This window comes from Lepidochelys olivacea, assembly GCF_965140295.1.
Source record: "Lepidochelys olivacea isolate rLepOli2 genome assembly, chromosome: 6".
Taxonomy (NCBI): domain Eukaryota; kingdom Metazoa; phylum Chordata; order Testudines; family Cheloniidae; genus Lepidochelys; species Lepidochelys olivacea.
In genome coordinates, this window is record NC_140416.1 from 68,357,440 (window position 1) to 68,372,542 (window position 15,103).

The following is a 15,103-nucleotide window of genomic DNA, read 5'->3' on the forward strand; positions in this document are numbered from 1 at the left end:
CAACCAGGACACGTTCCAGGAAGGAGGATAGCATATAATTTGCCTCTTCCCAGGGAGAAACATTAGCAGGGGAAGGACTGCTTGCCTGCTGACCTCTCCTGGCCCAAGCCAATGGGGTTTCCTGTGACTGTGGGGCCTATTTCTACTCCTCAGTCCATTCACGCATCCGGGCAGAGTTCCTTCGGGCGGTGTCTGCTGGCTCCCTTGACATCTTTGAGGAGCAGTGGGCGCTGTCCCGGGTTCTCTGCTCGGTGTCCCCATCCGGTTCCCTTCGTTTAGCCCTTCGTTTAGCCTGTGGATCCTCCCCTTAGGCTGGGGGGAGGTGCTTTACCAGTGGACGGGCAGAAGCCCGCCCACTTCCTGGTTCCCAACAGGATCTCTCCAAGCCCAAGGAGAAAGGCCTGAGGTAATTTGACCATGCCTCCAAGTGGTGAGATTGGACCCCAGCAGACACACCTGGGAGGACTTAGTTAGGAAGGTGGTGTTTGGAGTTTTGTTTGTTTGAAAGGCTTTTGCTGCCAGGCCAGCTGAAGCTGGGTAAGAGTAATGTAAAGGTCCCAGCTAAGAGAAGACACCTAGGGGTGCAGCCTGCAACAAGCTCTTTTCCTAAGGTGATGATATTATCTCCCTAGACATACATTGTCTTGTACACTATATCCAGCATTGTCCTATCTTAGTGACGTAGGAGGCTCAGAAAACAAGAGAGAGAAGAACATTTCCTGGGCTATTTAACATGGATTGGTGAGCTAATAATCTGAGAATAAGAGTGAAAGCCAGAAGCTACGGAGTTTCATCCCAGCTGATTTTCTCCATGGCCGTTGAGCAGTTTCTTGGGCCAAAATTTTAATCGGTGGTTGTCTAGTGTTAGGTACCTAAATAAAGGGCCTCAATTTTCAGAGATGCTGAGCAACCACATCTCCAACTGACTTTTGTGCTAGTGGTGGGTGCTCAGCACCTCAGCAAATCAGACCATTTTTTTAGGCATCTAAGTTTTAAAATGCTAGACTTAACCGAGTGCCTCAGTTTCTCCACTTGCATGCCAGGAGTAACACTACTGACCTCCCTCACAAAGGTGTTGTAAGGAGGAGTTAATACTTCTTTTTAAAGAGGAGAAGTGCTAAATTAATGTATAATTCGAAACTGGGCTATGAGGCATGAGTAAAGAGTCCATTCAGGTCAGATCCAGGTCCTACTTTCCAAAGGGACCCCAGGGCACAATATTAGTGTCATGGAACCAAGATGTTGTCACACTGATGCAGGTCCTAAAGCAGACAGGTTTGAAAAACTGCTTATTATGTGAGCACTGCCTGTCCTGTGTACTCAGTGAGGCAGGTGTCCTTGATAACACTAGCAGGTGATCATGTAGTTGAAAACTGTGTCCTACTGCATATGCACCAGGGGACTGAATTCTGGCCCCTCCCAACTTCTGAGTGCTTGACTTTGCAACCTTATTAATGTTTGGGAGTTTTTCTCCATCAACTATTTATTATTTAGGAAGTCCTAACGTGTTTACATAATGTTCTTTTAATGTAGTTTTTGTATATGTATACACAACATTTATATACAATTCTTTTTATATAATAGAATGAAATTAATTGAAGTGAAAAAGTTGAAACAAAATGTTTTTACTTTAGCAAAACATTTCAACATTATAAAAACAAAAACAACAAAGTCAAAACAATTCACTTGGGCTTTCTCCCATTGAAATGCTTATCATAATCAACATGTTCCCTGGAAGTGTTTTGCTTCAGCTACATTTTCTGATGGGAAAAGTTTCTTCAAATTTTTCAATCAACTCTATTCAGACCCTTTTAGAATATTGGGTGCACCTACAGCTAAACCTGTGGAAAGACAGTAGAGTACAGAGCCGTGCAAATGTACAAATGACTTTTTTCTGGCTCATCATGTTAATTCAAACCACATTGTACAGCCAACATTTACCCTGAAGAAGTTTTTCCAGTATTGCTTCTCCAAAGGGGCAACAGCTGCTGGACAGCAGTTGAGATCAGTCCCAACCAGGCCCTGTTAGTTTGAGGAGTGACAGGAACTGAGTTTGAGCCCCAGGGATACTAAAAAAAAAAAAAAAAAAAAGTTATAAAAACCATAAAATGTTGATGTCAAACCATTTTTAAGGGTCTTGCGGGAACCCCTGGCTTAAATGCCTTCAAACTTGGACTAGTAACTCTAGCCAAGACCTCTATGAGGCCCAGTAATTTTCAAGACAATGTGAATAAACATGTGGACTTTAGAGCACTTAGAAAAATGGGCTAGACCAGAGGTGGGCAAACTAGAGCCTGCAGGCCACGTCCGGCCTGTGGGACCGTCCTGCCTGGCCCCTGAGCTCCTGACCTGGGAGGCTAGCCCCCAGCCCCTCCCCCACTGTCCCTCCTCCCTCCCCCGCCGCCGTGCAGGCAGTGCTCTGGGCAGCAGGACTGCCCACTCATGCAGGGCAGTGCCGCAGGGTGGCTGTGGCGGCCAGACATGCTGCTCTGAGCGGTATTGTAAGGAAGCCGGGATTGGGGGGTTGGATAAGGGTCAGGGGGTCCCAGGGGGCAGTCAGGGGATGGGGAACAGGGAGTGGTTGGATAGGGCAGAGGTTCTGGGGGGGCAGTCAGGGGACAGGGAGCAGGGATGGTTGGATAGGGGTGGGGTCCCGGGGGCCAGTTAGGGGTAGGAGTCCTGGGAGGGGGTGGTCAGGGGACAAGGAGCAGGGGGGGTTGGATGGGTGGGGGGATTCTGAGGGGGGCAGTCAGGGGGCAGGAAGTGGGAGGGGATGGATAGGAGGCAGGGGCCAGGCTGTTTGGGGAAGCACAGCCTTCCCTACCCAGCCCTCCATACAGTTTTGCACCCCGATGTGGCCCTCAGGCCAAAAAGTTTGCCCAGCCCGGGCTAGACAGTAAAGTAGTCTCAGCCTTACAATGGTGTTACATCGTGCTATAACTCAGGACTTCTGTCTCCAGCAGAAGCTAATTCCACTGCTGAATTCAATTCTAAAAAAGAAAAACATAAGATATAGTGTTTCAGCATCAGCTATCCATATAGGAACTGGGGTAAGCGAAAGACATCAATGCCCTTTACACACTATAGGAGTCAATGTATTATGTAGGGACAAGTCCTAAGGAACTGTACATGAGGTATGTGCTCATGTACATACATATGTAGAGAAACGGTCATTTAAAACCTGCTTCTCCCACCTGCTGGAACAGGCTTGTATTAAATATTAACAAATTTTGTCCATCAGTTCCCTGGGCCTCTTTTAACAACAGATTTATTACAGCAGCTTTTCTCCCTCCCACATTGCTTTTGTCAGCATTGCCAGTTGTGAAACCTAAGATTCTCTTTCCCGTAACTCTGTCTGCACTGCCTCATTGCTTCTCTTGCTGAGCAGTTGCTCTCTTTCTCACTCCCTCACTGGGACCACTGATGCTGTCTACCTGCCTTTGGCCATTGTAAGCAGCTGGTACTGCTACTCACATTTGCCCAATGAAAATATATTAAAGGGGAGGGAGAAGAGAGTGAAACAAAAATACGAAGCCAGAGAGCCACTGCAGTAGGAGTGGAAGACAGAAGAGCAGGTGGAAGGGGTGATTAGCATGGCCAGTAAGTCCAGAGATTTGCCTCGAGTAACCTTCGAGGCTCCAGAGAAGCCTGGGGAGGAATCATCCCACAAGAAGCTGGGCAAGCTAACAATTAAGTACAACCGCAAAGACCTTCAACGCTGGCTAGACCTGGAGGAATGGATTGATGCCCAGTTGCAGGAGCTGTACCAATACCAGGTAAATAACCGGGGTGGATCCACCTTTCCTTCATTAGGTGTAGGGGAGCCTAGACCCTGTGGGCTATGAAATGTTATTTTTAATTTATTGGAGAACCACCCAGGTTGTGACGACTGGGGATTCTGTTCTCTAGCAAACTTCTTATCACATGCTAGAGCTCTCTCTCTAAGTGACACTGCTGTGTTAGCGCTCAAACTGTGGGTAATGGCATGTCTGTCAAGGGAGATAATGGGCACTACAGGCAGAGAGGAAAGGAAGGGGAAGTGGGGATTCAGGCATTGTGGGTAAATACTTTGTTTCCACACCTACAGGCCTCCAAAGTTCTCTCCCCAACATTTTCCACAGCAGCAATGTTACCTGGTGGAAGTGTATGTGAGCAGTCCTTTAGAACTCTTACCGCCCACCTGAGTTGGCAAAAGAAAATAAAGATCCAGGTGTTCTGGGCACATACCTATATAGATGGCAGTGTTTATCCTGAACTGTCTTGGAGCCATGGTACTTTTCTGGCTGCGTCATTTGGGGTTTAAACCAGGGATTTTTCATTGCCTTTGTACAAAAGTTTCCAGTACAGACTGAACACTGAAACATTAACCTGATGTCACTGAGTCCATTCATATTTTGTACTTTCGTGGTATGTTTGTTGGTAAATCTCGAAGTACTTTGACAAAATGGGTGAATATGTTTTAGTTTCCCTAAATGGGGATAATACTAGAGAAGTTACACAATTTGCCCTGATCCAAAGCCCATTGAACTTACTGGATCAGACCCCAAGTCACTAGCAGACACAGGAACAGAACCCAGCTCTCATGAGTCCCCTAACCAGTAGACCACTGTTGCCTTCAACAGGTGTGGATGGGTTTAACAATTTGTACAAAATAAGACGCACATCTTCACCCCACACTAAAAAATTTGGTTAACTCTTGGATTTTACAGTCTTCCATTTTTGAGCATTGTTGCAATTTCAGATAGGATTGGAAATGGACATGCCAAAATATCCCTCTGGTAATTTCTAGGATCACTTGCTTTTCTATCCGCACTGGAATTTATTAGGTAAACTATTCACTATTTGAAATGAGAAGACAGCTCCCCTTGTATTCACACCATCCACAAAAGACAACTGAAAGAAAAGAGTATATATAGGCACTCTGTTTTGCAGTATGTGTGACACCTCTAATAAGGAATGTCTGGTTTCCTGCATTATTATTCCTGTCTTTTTATTAAGAAAGGTTTTAATCTTCTTGAAGTTAGTAAAATGATTATTAGTTAGACTAGTAAAATGATCACTAGCTAGGCTAGATTATCATAATTATCCCTTCAGCCCTTAACTTCTATGAATTTCCATTTGAAATTCATTCATTTATTTTTGTTTATAAAATATTAATGGGAGCTCATCCCATGCTCTGGGTCCCCTTATAATACATTAAAATGCACAACAGCACATTCAGTGTAAGTACATTCAAATACACTGCCTAACCACACCCATCAGAAAATCTGAGTAACAGTATCCTGAATTGAGTCATCAATGCAATATTTATGAAAGGTACCAGATTGACGGCCCTGGTGAATGAAGTCTGTTTATCCATGGAATAGGTACAGCAGCAGTGCCAGCTCCCCTGCCAATGTTCCTGTCCTGGCTTTAGGGGACGGGACCATCTCTAGAGGTGATAGGTTAGTTCAGTATCCAGACCCTTTCCGTCCTGCTCCTCTCTGCTGAGATTGCCAACAAGAATGATGATTCTTTTTGATAATTTTTGTGATATGGGAACTGGACCAGGACCAACAGACATCAAATGGTAACCATTTTTGGTCATGACTCTCTACCAACCAGAGCTGGATCTAACCCAGCAACCTAGAGACAAAAGGCTCTTTAGTCCATTAGCCATCTAATTCCCCAGTACTGACCTTCCTAGCAAGTCTATCCCTAAAACTTACTCTGTTCTGTTTCCATTTGCCAGAGATGTGCCGATTGGTTCCTTCTTGATCATGTGGCCTGAAGAGATATTAAAGCTGGACACTTTTTGGCTTCACCCTATCATCTAAAATAAAAATGAAACACCCCCTATATATATATATGTGGTTTTACTTTCTTTGGCTTTTGTCAAGTCTTTGTTCAATGCCTCTTTGGCATTCAAGACCAGCAGTTCCAGGCTCGTGTGACGATCACACCATGGGAAACATGTAGAGCATGTCTATACACGTGCCCAGTAGGAACAGCAATGTAGAACAGGCAATGGCACCAAGATGTCACTGTGCTCATGTGACAAGATCAATGACATTTGATATCATTGGTCTCCTGAGAGCCAACGCCTATGGTGGAGAAAAATGAAAGGAACCCACTTCCATTCTAGAATATGTAGACCCTTTCCGTACCTTGTATTGGTGGGACTGGCAAAAGTGGAGAGATGGATGGGACTGACAGAGTATTTTTATGAGGGAGTTTGAGGTAACAGGGCACTACTGTAAGGAAGCTCACACCCTGGAGGATTACGTGGAGGAGACAACTCTAAGAAAGACAGAACAATTGTTGCTTCTTTAAAAGAGTAAGGTTTTTTGCTACTCAGAGGAACTAGTAACATTTAACGCACTTGTTTCAAAAAAATTCACAAGTGGCCTACCGGCAGTTCTTGCTGGTACCATGTGCGAGACCAAGGTGTGATTCCCTCTCAACTCTCACTATGCCGGGCCCACAAATGAGCATTTTTAAAGGAGCCATAAAGGCAATACTAAAGTCCCTTTTTCACCTATGATCTCCTGAGAGTTTGCATTATGTAATCAGAGTCTGAAATCATTAACATTGCTGGTGGGTCACCATGTCCAAAGGTACAGATTCAGAGACTTGTTTTCCTTTGATTACTGCAAAGTCTTAGCAGGAAGTAGGTAATTCTGGAAGGCGTTGCCAACTGACTGGGGCTGTGCTGCTGGCTCCTCTCCTGCACAGGAAATTCCCCAGAATTCAGACACGCATTTCAGGATCCATAATCTCAGGCTAAGCATCCAGACTTCCAACCCTAGTTCTGTCAGTTCTTGATACCTGGTCCAAACACACTTGGAAGTACCACAACACAGTATGTGCAAGTTTAGAGATTGTTGGCACCAGTACAGCATTTCTTGTAAATGTTTTATGAAGGATTTAAAAAAACAACAACCTACCTGACAAATCCTAGAATCACTTGGGTCTGAAGGAGTCTCTAGTGCACTTGGGTCTGAAGGAGTCTCTAGATCCCATTCCACTCCCAGCATCAAGGCAGAACTGTCTTTGTTAGCCCTGATAGTCTAGTCTTCAATAGCTCAACCAATGGCAATTCCACAACCTCGTTGGCAGCTTGTTCCATTGCTCTGAAGGTCCTAAGCATTATTCAGTTTCCTAATATATCTTTGAAGTCTAAGCATCAGGGTTGAAACAACCAGGCACCCTAGAATCACAGGTTCAGATTTTAGCAGGATCAAGTCAAACAGTCATATTGCTGCTCTGGGCAAACTGAGTGCTGCAGACTTTGTGCTTAGATCTTTCAAAGGAGAACTTAAAGAGTTTCATGCTGATGTGGCCCTTTGGGACCCAACTTCCCTGATGTTTTGGGAGGGCCTGATTGTTACTCATTCCATTTTGTAAAAGATGGTTTACCCCAACTGGGGTTCATCCTATTTCAGTTGCATTAGGTCTTTCCAGAAGGTCTTCTCACGATAGTACCATGCTCCTTGGGCAGGTATTCGGTGTTGTGGTGGGACTGTTTGACACCTCTGGGAGCTAAATCTGGAGGAGCTAAGAGATGTTGCTTGCGCCAAGCCACAGTCTGCATGTTGGGATGTGGTGCTGCTAGAGATGAGCCTGAATCAGAACCCTTGTTCTAAATACCCTAAAGTTTCAGGAAGATTCATATCTTAATCCAGTCTTTGCCACATGGGCTCATCTTTAACTAGAAATGAATTCTTCCCCCTCCCCCCAGGTCTCCACACAAAGTCCTCTTGAATGCTTGTCAGTTGACAGGACAGGTTTATTTACTATGTATTTCTGCTCCAGCTGCAGGAGGAAGAAGACACAGCAACCCCTGAACCAGAAATTGACATTGAAGATCTTCTAGAGGTCTCCAACGAGGAACAGAAATCAAAACTACAGGTCAGACAGATTGTCCGTTCCTATTTATATTAAATATGGGAGCTAAGACCCTGTGTACACTCGAAAATTGACCTATTACTGAAAATACAAGTCAACAGTAGGTCGCTCTGGATTGGCGTAAACGCTTATGTGGATGATACAAAACCATCAACTCCATTCCAGAAACCAGGATTAAGGGCTTCTTTACACTCAGCTTTTGCACTGATTTAATCAAAGTGGTAGAGAAAATGATTTAGTTCAATCCTAATGTGGTTGCCGTTATACTGATATAAATCACTTATACCTATATAGCCACATCCGCACTAAGGGGTTGCACCGATTGAACTAACTTGGGTTTTTTTTCTACCAAGTTAGTTAAATTGGTGCACAAACTGAGTGTAGAGCAGCCCTAAGACTCAAGTATGGCTGCACAGAAACTTATCAGTTCATTCCACCAGGTGTCAACTACACTATCTGTAATAGTTTGGAAAACAATTCTGTTCGTGTAAGGTAGAGAACTCATCACCCACGGCACCCCCTTGTGTCAGGGTGCAATGCTGCAAGGGTCATCATCTCCTGTGCCATCTGCCACTTGTCAGGTATTCCACAGCTCAGCCCTCTGGCCCAGTCACATGAAGTTCAGTCCCCTTCCGGGTTAAAAAAAAAACCCACCAAAAAGTCTTACAACAAGAGAGCCTTCAGCCACCTCTTGAGCTATTCCTCAGACTGTCCATTGGCTGAGTCTTTGGCCCCACCTGGGCTCAATATTCCTTCTGTTGGGCTTGCATACCCCTTCCTCAGGGGCTAGTAGGGGAAGAGAGGCCCCCTCTGTTCTGGCCCAAGGACCCTGTATTAAGAAGCTAGTTCTACTCCATCAGACATGCTGCAATTTCCCTGGGTGGCTTCCTACCTCCAAGCCACGTGTGCCGCTTCTCCACAGGTTGTATTTAACACAGCCTCCCTTTGGTTCCCAGGCCTCTCGCTTCTCCCTAGATCCTCCCAACTCCTCCTTTGCTGATTTATGAGCTTTTCTGCCCTTCTTGGGCTCCGCTAAAGTGTTTTTACTGACACTACCACTAGGCCTCTCCTCCACAGGAGCCTGACCTGCTCCTGCAGAGTTCTTCCTCTGTTCCTTCTGGTTTTAATAGGTTTCCCTCACTGCTGCCCTTCCTCAGGGACTCTGGCAATTTCCCCTAAGGCTCTTCCTGCTCCTTTTAGGCCTTTGCTCAGGGTTTCCCCCCAAAGTAACCTGTGCTTCCTATGGATCCTCCTCCCTGACTTCTTACCTGTTTAAGTCATCTCTCAGGGCTCCTACCCAGGAGAGCCAAAGCATGACCCCTACTTCTACCTACAGGGTAGTCCTGCCTTTTCTGCAGTCTCTCCCCTCGACTGAGTTCTTTGACTCTGTGTTGTCTTTTCCTAACCCTTTCACAGTTGGGATCACTAACTAGTCTCAAACTGCCTTATCACCATCAGGCGTGGAATAGCTGGTAGGTCACAGGCAAGGCTGAGCCTGGCTTATCTTAAAGGGCCAGCCAGCCTGTGAGTCCCATTCACACCCATTTGGGGGATCAATTGCTGACAACCATTGTCAGCAATAAGTCCCTATCCCATTGTACACAGGGCCAAAGTGTCCTATTTTTACGGCTTGTACACTTCTCCCATTTAATATGTGAACTGAACAATTCCTTATTCACGCTAACTGTCCCCAGTGATTTATTAGGGATGAGTGAGCTACTTCAGAAGTAACTCAAACTTTCACGCAAAGTTTGAACTAAACCTATTCTGAGATTAGAAAAATGTTGGTTACCTTTTAATGCAGTGGTTCTCATTCTCTCAGAAGGCTCTGTACTTCTGTGTTCCTAGCAGCAGCCAATGCAGAAAGGCCAAAAACCCCAAATGGAATAGCTGTTCTTGAGATATTTCTTGCCAAGACAGAAGCCTAAAGTATCTTAAATCACATAAGATTATGAGGCCTGTTCTTATGGGGTTTTGCAGCCCAGTTTTGCAGATACTCAAGGCTGGGTTAAGCCTCCAAATGTTTATGAGTTGATCCAAAATAACTCCTGAGAGTTTCGCAGTAATACTTAGCTCCTATAGGGCTTGATACAAAGCCCATGGAAGTTAATGGAAAGAGTCATGCTGACTTCAGTGGGCTTTGGATCAGGGCCACGCAGTGTTCTTCAGATGTAGGTCTCAGAATGAAAGTATCATTACTAAAAACCATACTGGGAGCAGACTCTCTACACATCAGACAACGTACATACTGTGATAGCTTCTGGAGTCCGCTGGGGTGACGCGATTAAAATACAGAACTGCTAACATGATCCAGTACTGTGGAACAGGAACAAAGTACAGAGCTCTACGTTGTACATACCAGTGTTTTGGTGACTGCGGGTCCTGGGATCTTCTGCGGCATTCAATGCAGAACAGCAGTGATGAGTATGGATCACGGAGTCCCTGAATGGTGTGGCATGATGCAGGTGATGGTGCTCTCAGGCTCTGGAACATCGTTGGATCGCTTAGCACGCTAGATATGGCAGCCTTACATACTCTTCTTGTAGCTTAAAAAGGAAAAACAAATAGACAAACTCCTAAGAAACTAACATGAGTTTTGCCTTGCAGGAAATTCTTCATGAGTGTTCCAGACCTACAGAGGTGAGTGAAGCATCGTCAGTGAGCATTCAGTCTCAGTCTCATACTGTTCTGTGGCAATTTGGCTTGGCTCCACCTGATTAAATAGCCAGTATGCTCTGCAGATAGTTGAAGTTTGAGTTACCACGCTTCTTTACTCTCAGGAGGGTTTTTTTAATATTTTATTCCACACCACTGTAAAAACTAATATAAATATATATGAGTGAATGTAGAGCAGTGACCAATGAGGTTAATGTCAGATGTGTGTTTCCTACAGTGTTCTCAGAATCTATTTCCTAGTTATAGAGACAAAGGAAAAATCAGAAGCAATAATGAGCTCTGAAAGAATAGACCAAGTAGGCAATGTAGTACTGTTAGTACATAATTGTAACTTGCCTCTGTAGTGTATCTCCATTGTATCTTGTCCAGTCCTTGTAAATGGCTGCACAAAGTTTAACATACAGAAAATAGGGCTGGCGAATGATTCACATAGAAATCAGACTTAACCAAACTAGTCTGCAGAAACCGAGCCAGAATCCGGCTAACTCAGGATTGGCAGGCAGCCCCGCCATCAAGGCTGACTGCGGGGCTCTGAGAGGCCATCTCCAAATCACAGGCAAGAGCACAAGGCTAATTGTGCCCACATGGATAACCAACAGCAGTTTGTGTAGTTCACTGGCTTAATGAATGTGATCATGTTGCTGCCCCCAGCAGCTATGACAGCCACCTAATAACTAACTGAATTCGTGTTTTCTTAGCCCAAGAGTCTGTGCTAAAGGTATTTAGTTCAATGATCTCTGCTGATCCCGGTGTCTGTAATGCGTGCAGCCGTGGGTCCATTACACTCACATTTCAGGAGTCCATATACCAAACAAGCACATCGAGAAAAGTACCAGATACATGGGAAAGGGGCTGACTAAGTGCAAGCTTCATACGCCTAACTGCCACTTTAAGCACTACTGGCATTCACAAAACCATCATTCAGCTGCTGCCTAACTCCGTAGGCACCTACATTTCTGCCCGAGGGGATGCACAAAACTACCCAACCTGATTTGCTCCTTGCCTAATTCATGCCTAACCCCTGAAGGCTTTGCAATCTAGATCTTCTCCTGCCTGTTTTGCCTGTGGGGCCTGATCCTGTAGGCATGCTCAGAGCACAGGTAAGCCCCACAAAAGACAGCAAGGAGGAAGATAGGTGCTAGTGCCATCTCCCAATAGCTCAGTGATTAGTACGCTCACCCACAGTCTGGGAGGCCAGGGTTCAAATACCCCTCTGCAGGATTCAGATCAGCAAGTTGAACCCAGGTTGCATACCTTCCAGGAAAGTCCCCTGTGTGTTAAACAGCCACTGGGCCAGAGAGAGCGTAAGAATGACTCTGTTGGTTGGTTAGGTATCTCAGGGTGCTGGCCTCTGTGGATCCCTTTTTAAGGCACCTCAATCTCCTCATACAATGTATGGGAAGCCTGGGCACCTAACTCAGGGTTGTGAATTCCACCGGGCAGCAGGTCATCTAAAAGGCTGAGCAACGCCTAACACTCCCCTTGTGAATCTAACCTTACGATACAGTTTTGCAAATTCACCGGGAACATGCAGCAGTAGATTAAACTCAGCTCTGTGAAGTCAGGCCTCCAATACACCTGCATGATTTAAGCAGGAGACTTATCAGTCCACTGTGTGCACACTGGTTTCTGCAGAATGCAAAGACCGTAGAGCGTTGTGTTAGATAGGGGAGGGGTTTAGGTTACCTGATCTATTTTGGTTGTTATGGAGAGGGTGGAATTTGTGCTACTTACAGTGGCGGCCATACAGAATGACCAGATGCCTTAGTTTTGAGGGATAGTCCTTGACAGTTTGGGTGAAACCTGGGTTTTTTCTGTTTCACTAGAACTGGTCAGGTAACTGCCCTTCCACCTGGTCAGCCCATCCTCACCCCCTGCTAATGTTTGTCCTCAAACACACACATGTGTTATTTCCCCCTCCCTACTTCCTCACTGAAGCGAGCCAGCTATTATGGGTCACAGTGTGGGATGCCCTGTAATCCACTCCATAGTAGTACGGCCAATTCAGCGAGGAAGCAGCAAGTATATTTTGGCCCAGCTATTGAGAGCAGCAGGACGTGGATGGGAGGTTGCAGTGGAAGTAGGGGACTCCATGCAAAAACAGTGGACCCTAATAGAGGCAGCTGTACTCTGAAGTTATCTAATGGTGGGAACAAACAGGCTCCATGGAGAGGACAGGGTGGGCTGCCTGGGAAAGAGAGACAAAGTGTGTGTGACCTCCCTGAAGAGAGTTGGAAGAGAGGGGAGGCTGGGGGATGGGAAAAAGGATTGGGCATTTTCTCCACTCTACCTGGCCCTCCCTCGCTGACAAAAATCTCACCCTCCCCTCTCCAAACAAAACGGCGGGACCTGTTCTGCACTCCAACGTTCTGGTCACTGGACCGCTGCTAAATATGAAGGGCAATAAGGGGGAATGCAGCAGGCGTGTGACTCTTAGAGCTGTGGCTAAGCACAATAAGCATTAAAGCATTTTGACTGACTCTCATTCCAGGACTTCATTACGGAACTGCTCAGTCGACTGCAAGGTCTCAGGAAAATCCCTCAAAGGAAATGATCCTGTCCATCATGAGAGATACCCCCGTTCCATCCTGTATCGCTCACATGGCATTGGGTGGCTCCCTGGGACAGAGAATCAGATTCATGTTGGAAGATCATGTTACAGTTTTTCTAGGACTTGGTGTTCTGAGAAGAACCATCTTAGATACTTTCAGCATCCCATTCCAGCTTCATGTTTACAGGGAGGGGCTTGTGTGTGTATCTTGCTGATAATTAAAGAGCTGTTATGTTAGGGGAGAGGGCTGATCCCCTTCTTTTCTTTTTCATTCATTTTCTTTTTGAAGGAACCTCTCCTTTGGCTGAGGAAGCGTTGGACACAGCTCCCTTTGGAGCCCTTCATTGGCTGTTACCCAACCTTCACCAGGGACAGGGAGTTGCTATTTCACTGCTCCCAGCCCCTGCCTGTGAACAGACCTCCTGGTTCTAGGCCAGCACATGGACAAAGGTCCACTTCTTATATTTTTCTAGTCACTGTTTTTATTAATAATCCCTCCCTGGTGGAAAGCTGGGCAGAAAATACACTCCCTGGAGCTTTTCCTTCCATCCGACTGTATGTCCCTCAGGTTGATTAATATTTGTGGGGCATGGGACTTTTTAATGAGCTAGCAGCACCTCAAACGAATACGAGGACCTGCAAGGGATTTTTAAGAGACTGCACAGCTGCCTGTTGTGACAGGGTCAGGCCAGATGGCTACAGGAGAGTGATATAAGGCAGATATGTTAGCCCCAGGTTAAGCAGGTCCCTTTTTCCTGGGTAAGGTAACAGGTAAGGTTCCAGAACAATCAGAAACAATTAAGGCAGACAGTCTGATTAGAACACCTGCAGCCAATCAAGAAGCTGCTAGAATCAATTAAGGCAGGCTAATCAGGGCACCTGGGTTTAAAAAGGAACTCACTTCAGTTTGTGGCATGCGTGTGAGGAGCTGGAAGCAAGAGCTGCAAGAAGCTGAGAGTGAGGTGGTGTACTACTGGAAGACTGAGAAGCACAAGTGTTATCAGACATCAGGAGGAAGGTCCTGTGGTGAAGATAAAGAAGGTGTTGGGAGGAGGCCATGGGGAAGTAGCCCAGGGAGTTGTAGCTGTCACGCAGCTGTTACAGGAGCCACTGTAGACAGCTGCAATCCACAGGGCCCTGGGCTGGAACCCGGAGTAGAGGGCGGGCCTGGGTTCCCCCCTAACCTCCCAACTCCCTACTTGATACTGGAGGAGTTGAACTGGACTGTGGGTTCCACCAGAGGGGAAGGTCTCTGGCCTGTTCCCCGATCTACTAGGTGGATCAGCAGAGACTGCGGGGATTGTTCTTCTTCCTTTCCCCATGCTGGCCAGTGATGAGGCTGAGTGAACGGCGGATTTGAGCCATGAAAGTGGCCAAACTGAGGGCTGCCGTGAACCTCTGAGGCGAGAAAATCTGCCAATAAGTGCAGCACCCACCAAGGCAGAGGAGGAACTTTGTCACACTGTGTAAGGGCATTTTGAAAGACGCTCAATTTGTAGATTAAAATGCTTAGAAATCCAGACCTGCTTATGATGTGAGGGGTTTTGTTCTGCATTCAAAGAGGAAATGCAGAGAGGGAAGAAAAATCTAATTAAAAGACTATCAACCCAGGGCTGGTTAAGTGCTCTCTTCGGGGGGGAGCATCTTGGAAACCATTCAGGAAGGGAGAGGTTCAGCAACCCAAAGGGGATGTAGGAGGCAGAGCCTTGTGTCTCTGTACCACCTCTTCTACGTGGAGCAGGAGTCGGACTCGTAAACCACATCCAGAGAGACAGTAACTTGGCAAGAATGGGGTGGAAATAAGATGGCAAATGAAGAAGGATCACTTAGACTCGGACAACTCCCACCAGGTAGAAGAGACTCTTGGTTCTCCCCCCAGCCCCACGCACCCACACACACTCTCCTAAACACAGAGGGGAAGCTAAGTCTCTGTGGGAGAGAAAGTCCCATGTCCCAATATGCTAGTGACCAGACTACTTGGTTTGTCAC

The 15,103-nt window shown here is 46.1% G+C and overlaps 1 protein-coding gene and 1 long non-coding RNA gene across 2 annotated transcripts; one reads left to right on the forward strand and one right to left on the reverse strand.

Moving 5' to 3' along the window:
* Positions 1-1,694: 1,694 nt before the first annotated feature.
* On the reverse strand, positions 1,695-13,011 carry LOC311521919. Its single transcript, XR_014711998.1, has 3 exons — positions 10,900-13,011; positions 10,247-10,433; positions 1,695-2,069 (listed from the first exon to the last, which is right to left on the reverse strand). It is a non-coding gene; the product is annotated as an uncharacterized lncRNA (long non-coding RNA).
* Positions 3,275-13,351, forward strand: PPP1R14D (protein phosphatase 1 regulatory inhibitor subunit 14D). The gene is made up of 4 exons (XM_084630644.1): positions 3,275-3,776; positions 7,795-7,890; positions 10,495-10,527; positions 13,055-13,351. Exons 1-4 carry the CDS (start codon positions 3,594-3,596, stop codon positions 13,115-13,117), a joined length of 375 nt encoding a protein of 124 aa, XP_084486770.1. The 5' UTR covers positions 3,275-3,593; the 3' UTR covers positions 13,118-13,351.
* Positions 13,352-15,103: the final 1,752 nt, after the last annotated feature.

Excerpts from the sequence above, each read along its gene's own strand:
- PPP1R14D (XM_084630644.1), top strand. The coding sequence starts at position 3,594 with ATGGCCAGTAAGTCCAGAGATTTGCCTCGAGTAACCTTCGAGGCTCCA. Across the intron at positions 3,777-7,794 it reads AGGAGCTGTACCAATACCAG|CTGCAGGAGGAAGAAGACAC; the intron begins GTAAATAACCGG and ends TTTCTGCTCCAG. Across the intron at positions 10,528-13,054 it reads AGTGTTCCAGACCTACAGAG|GACTTCATTACGGAACTGCT; the intron begins GTGAGTGAAGCA and ends CTCTCATTCCAG.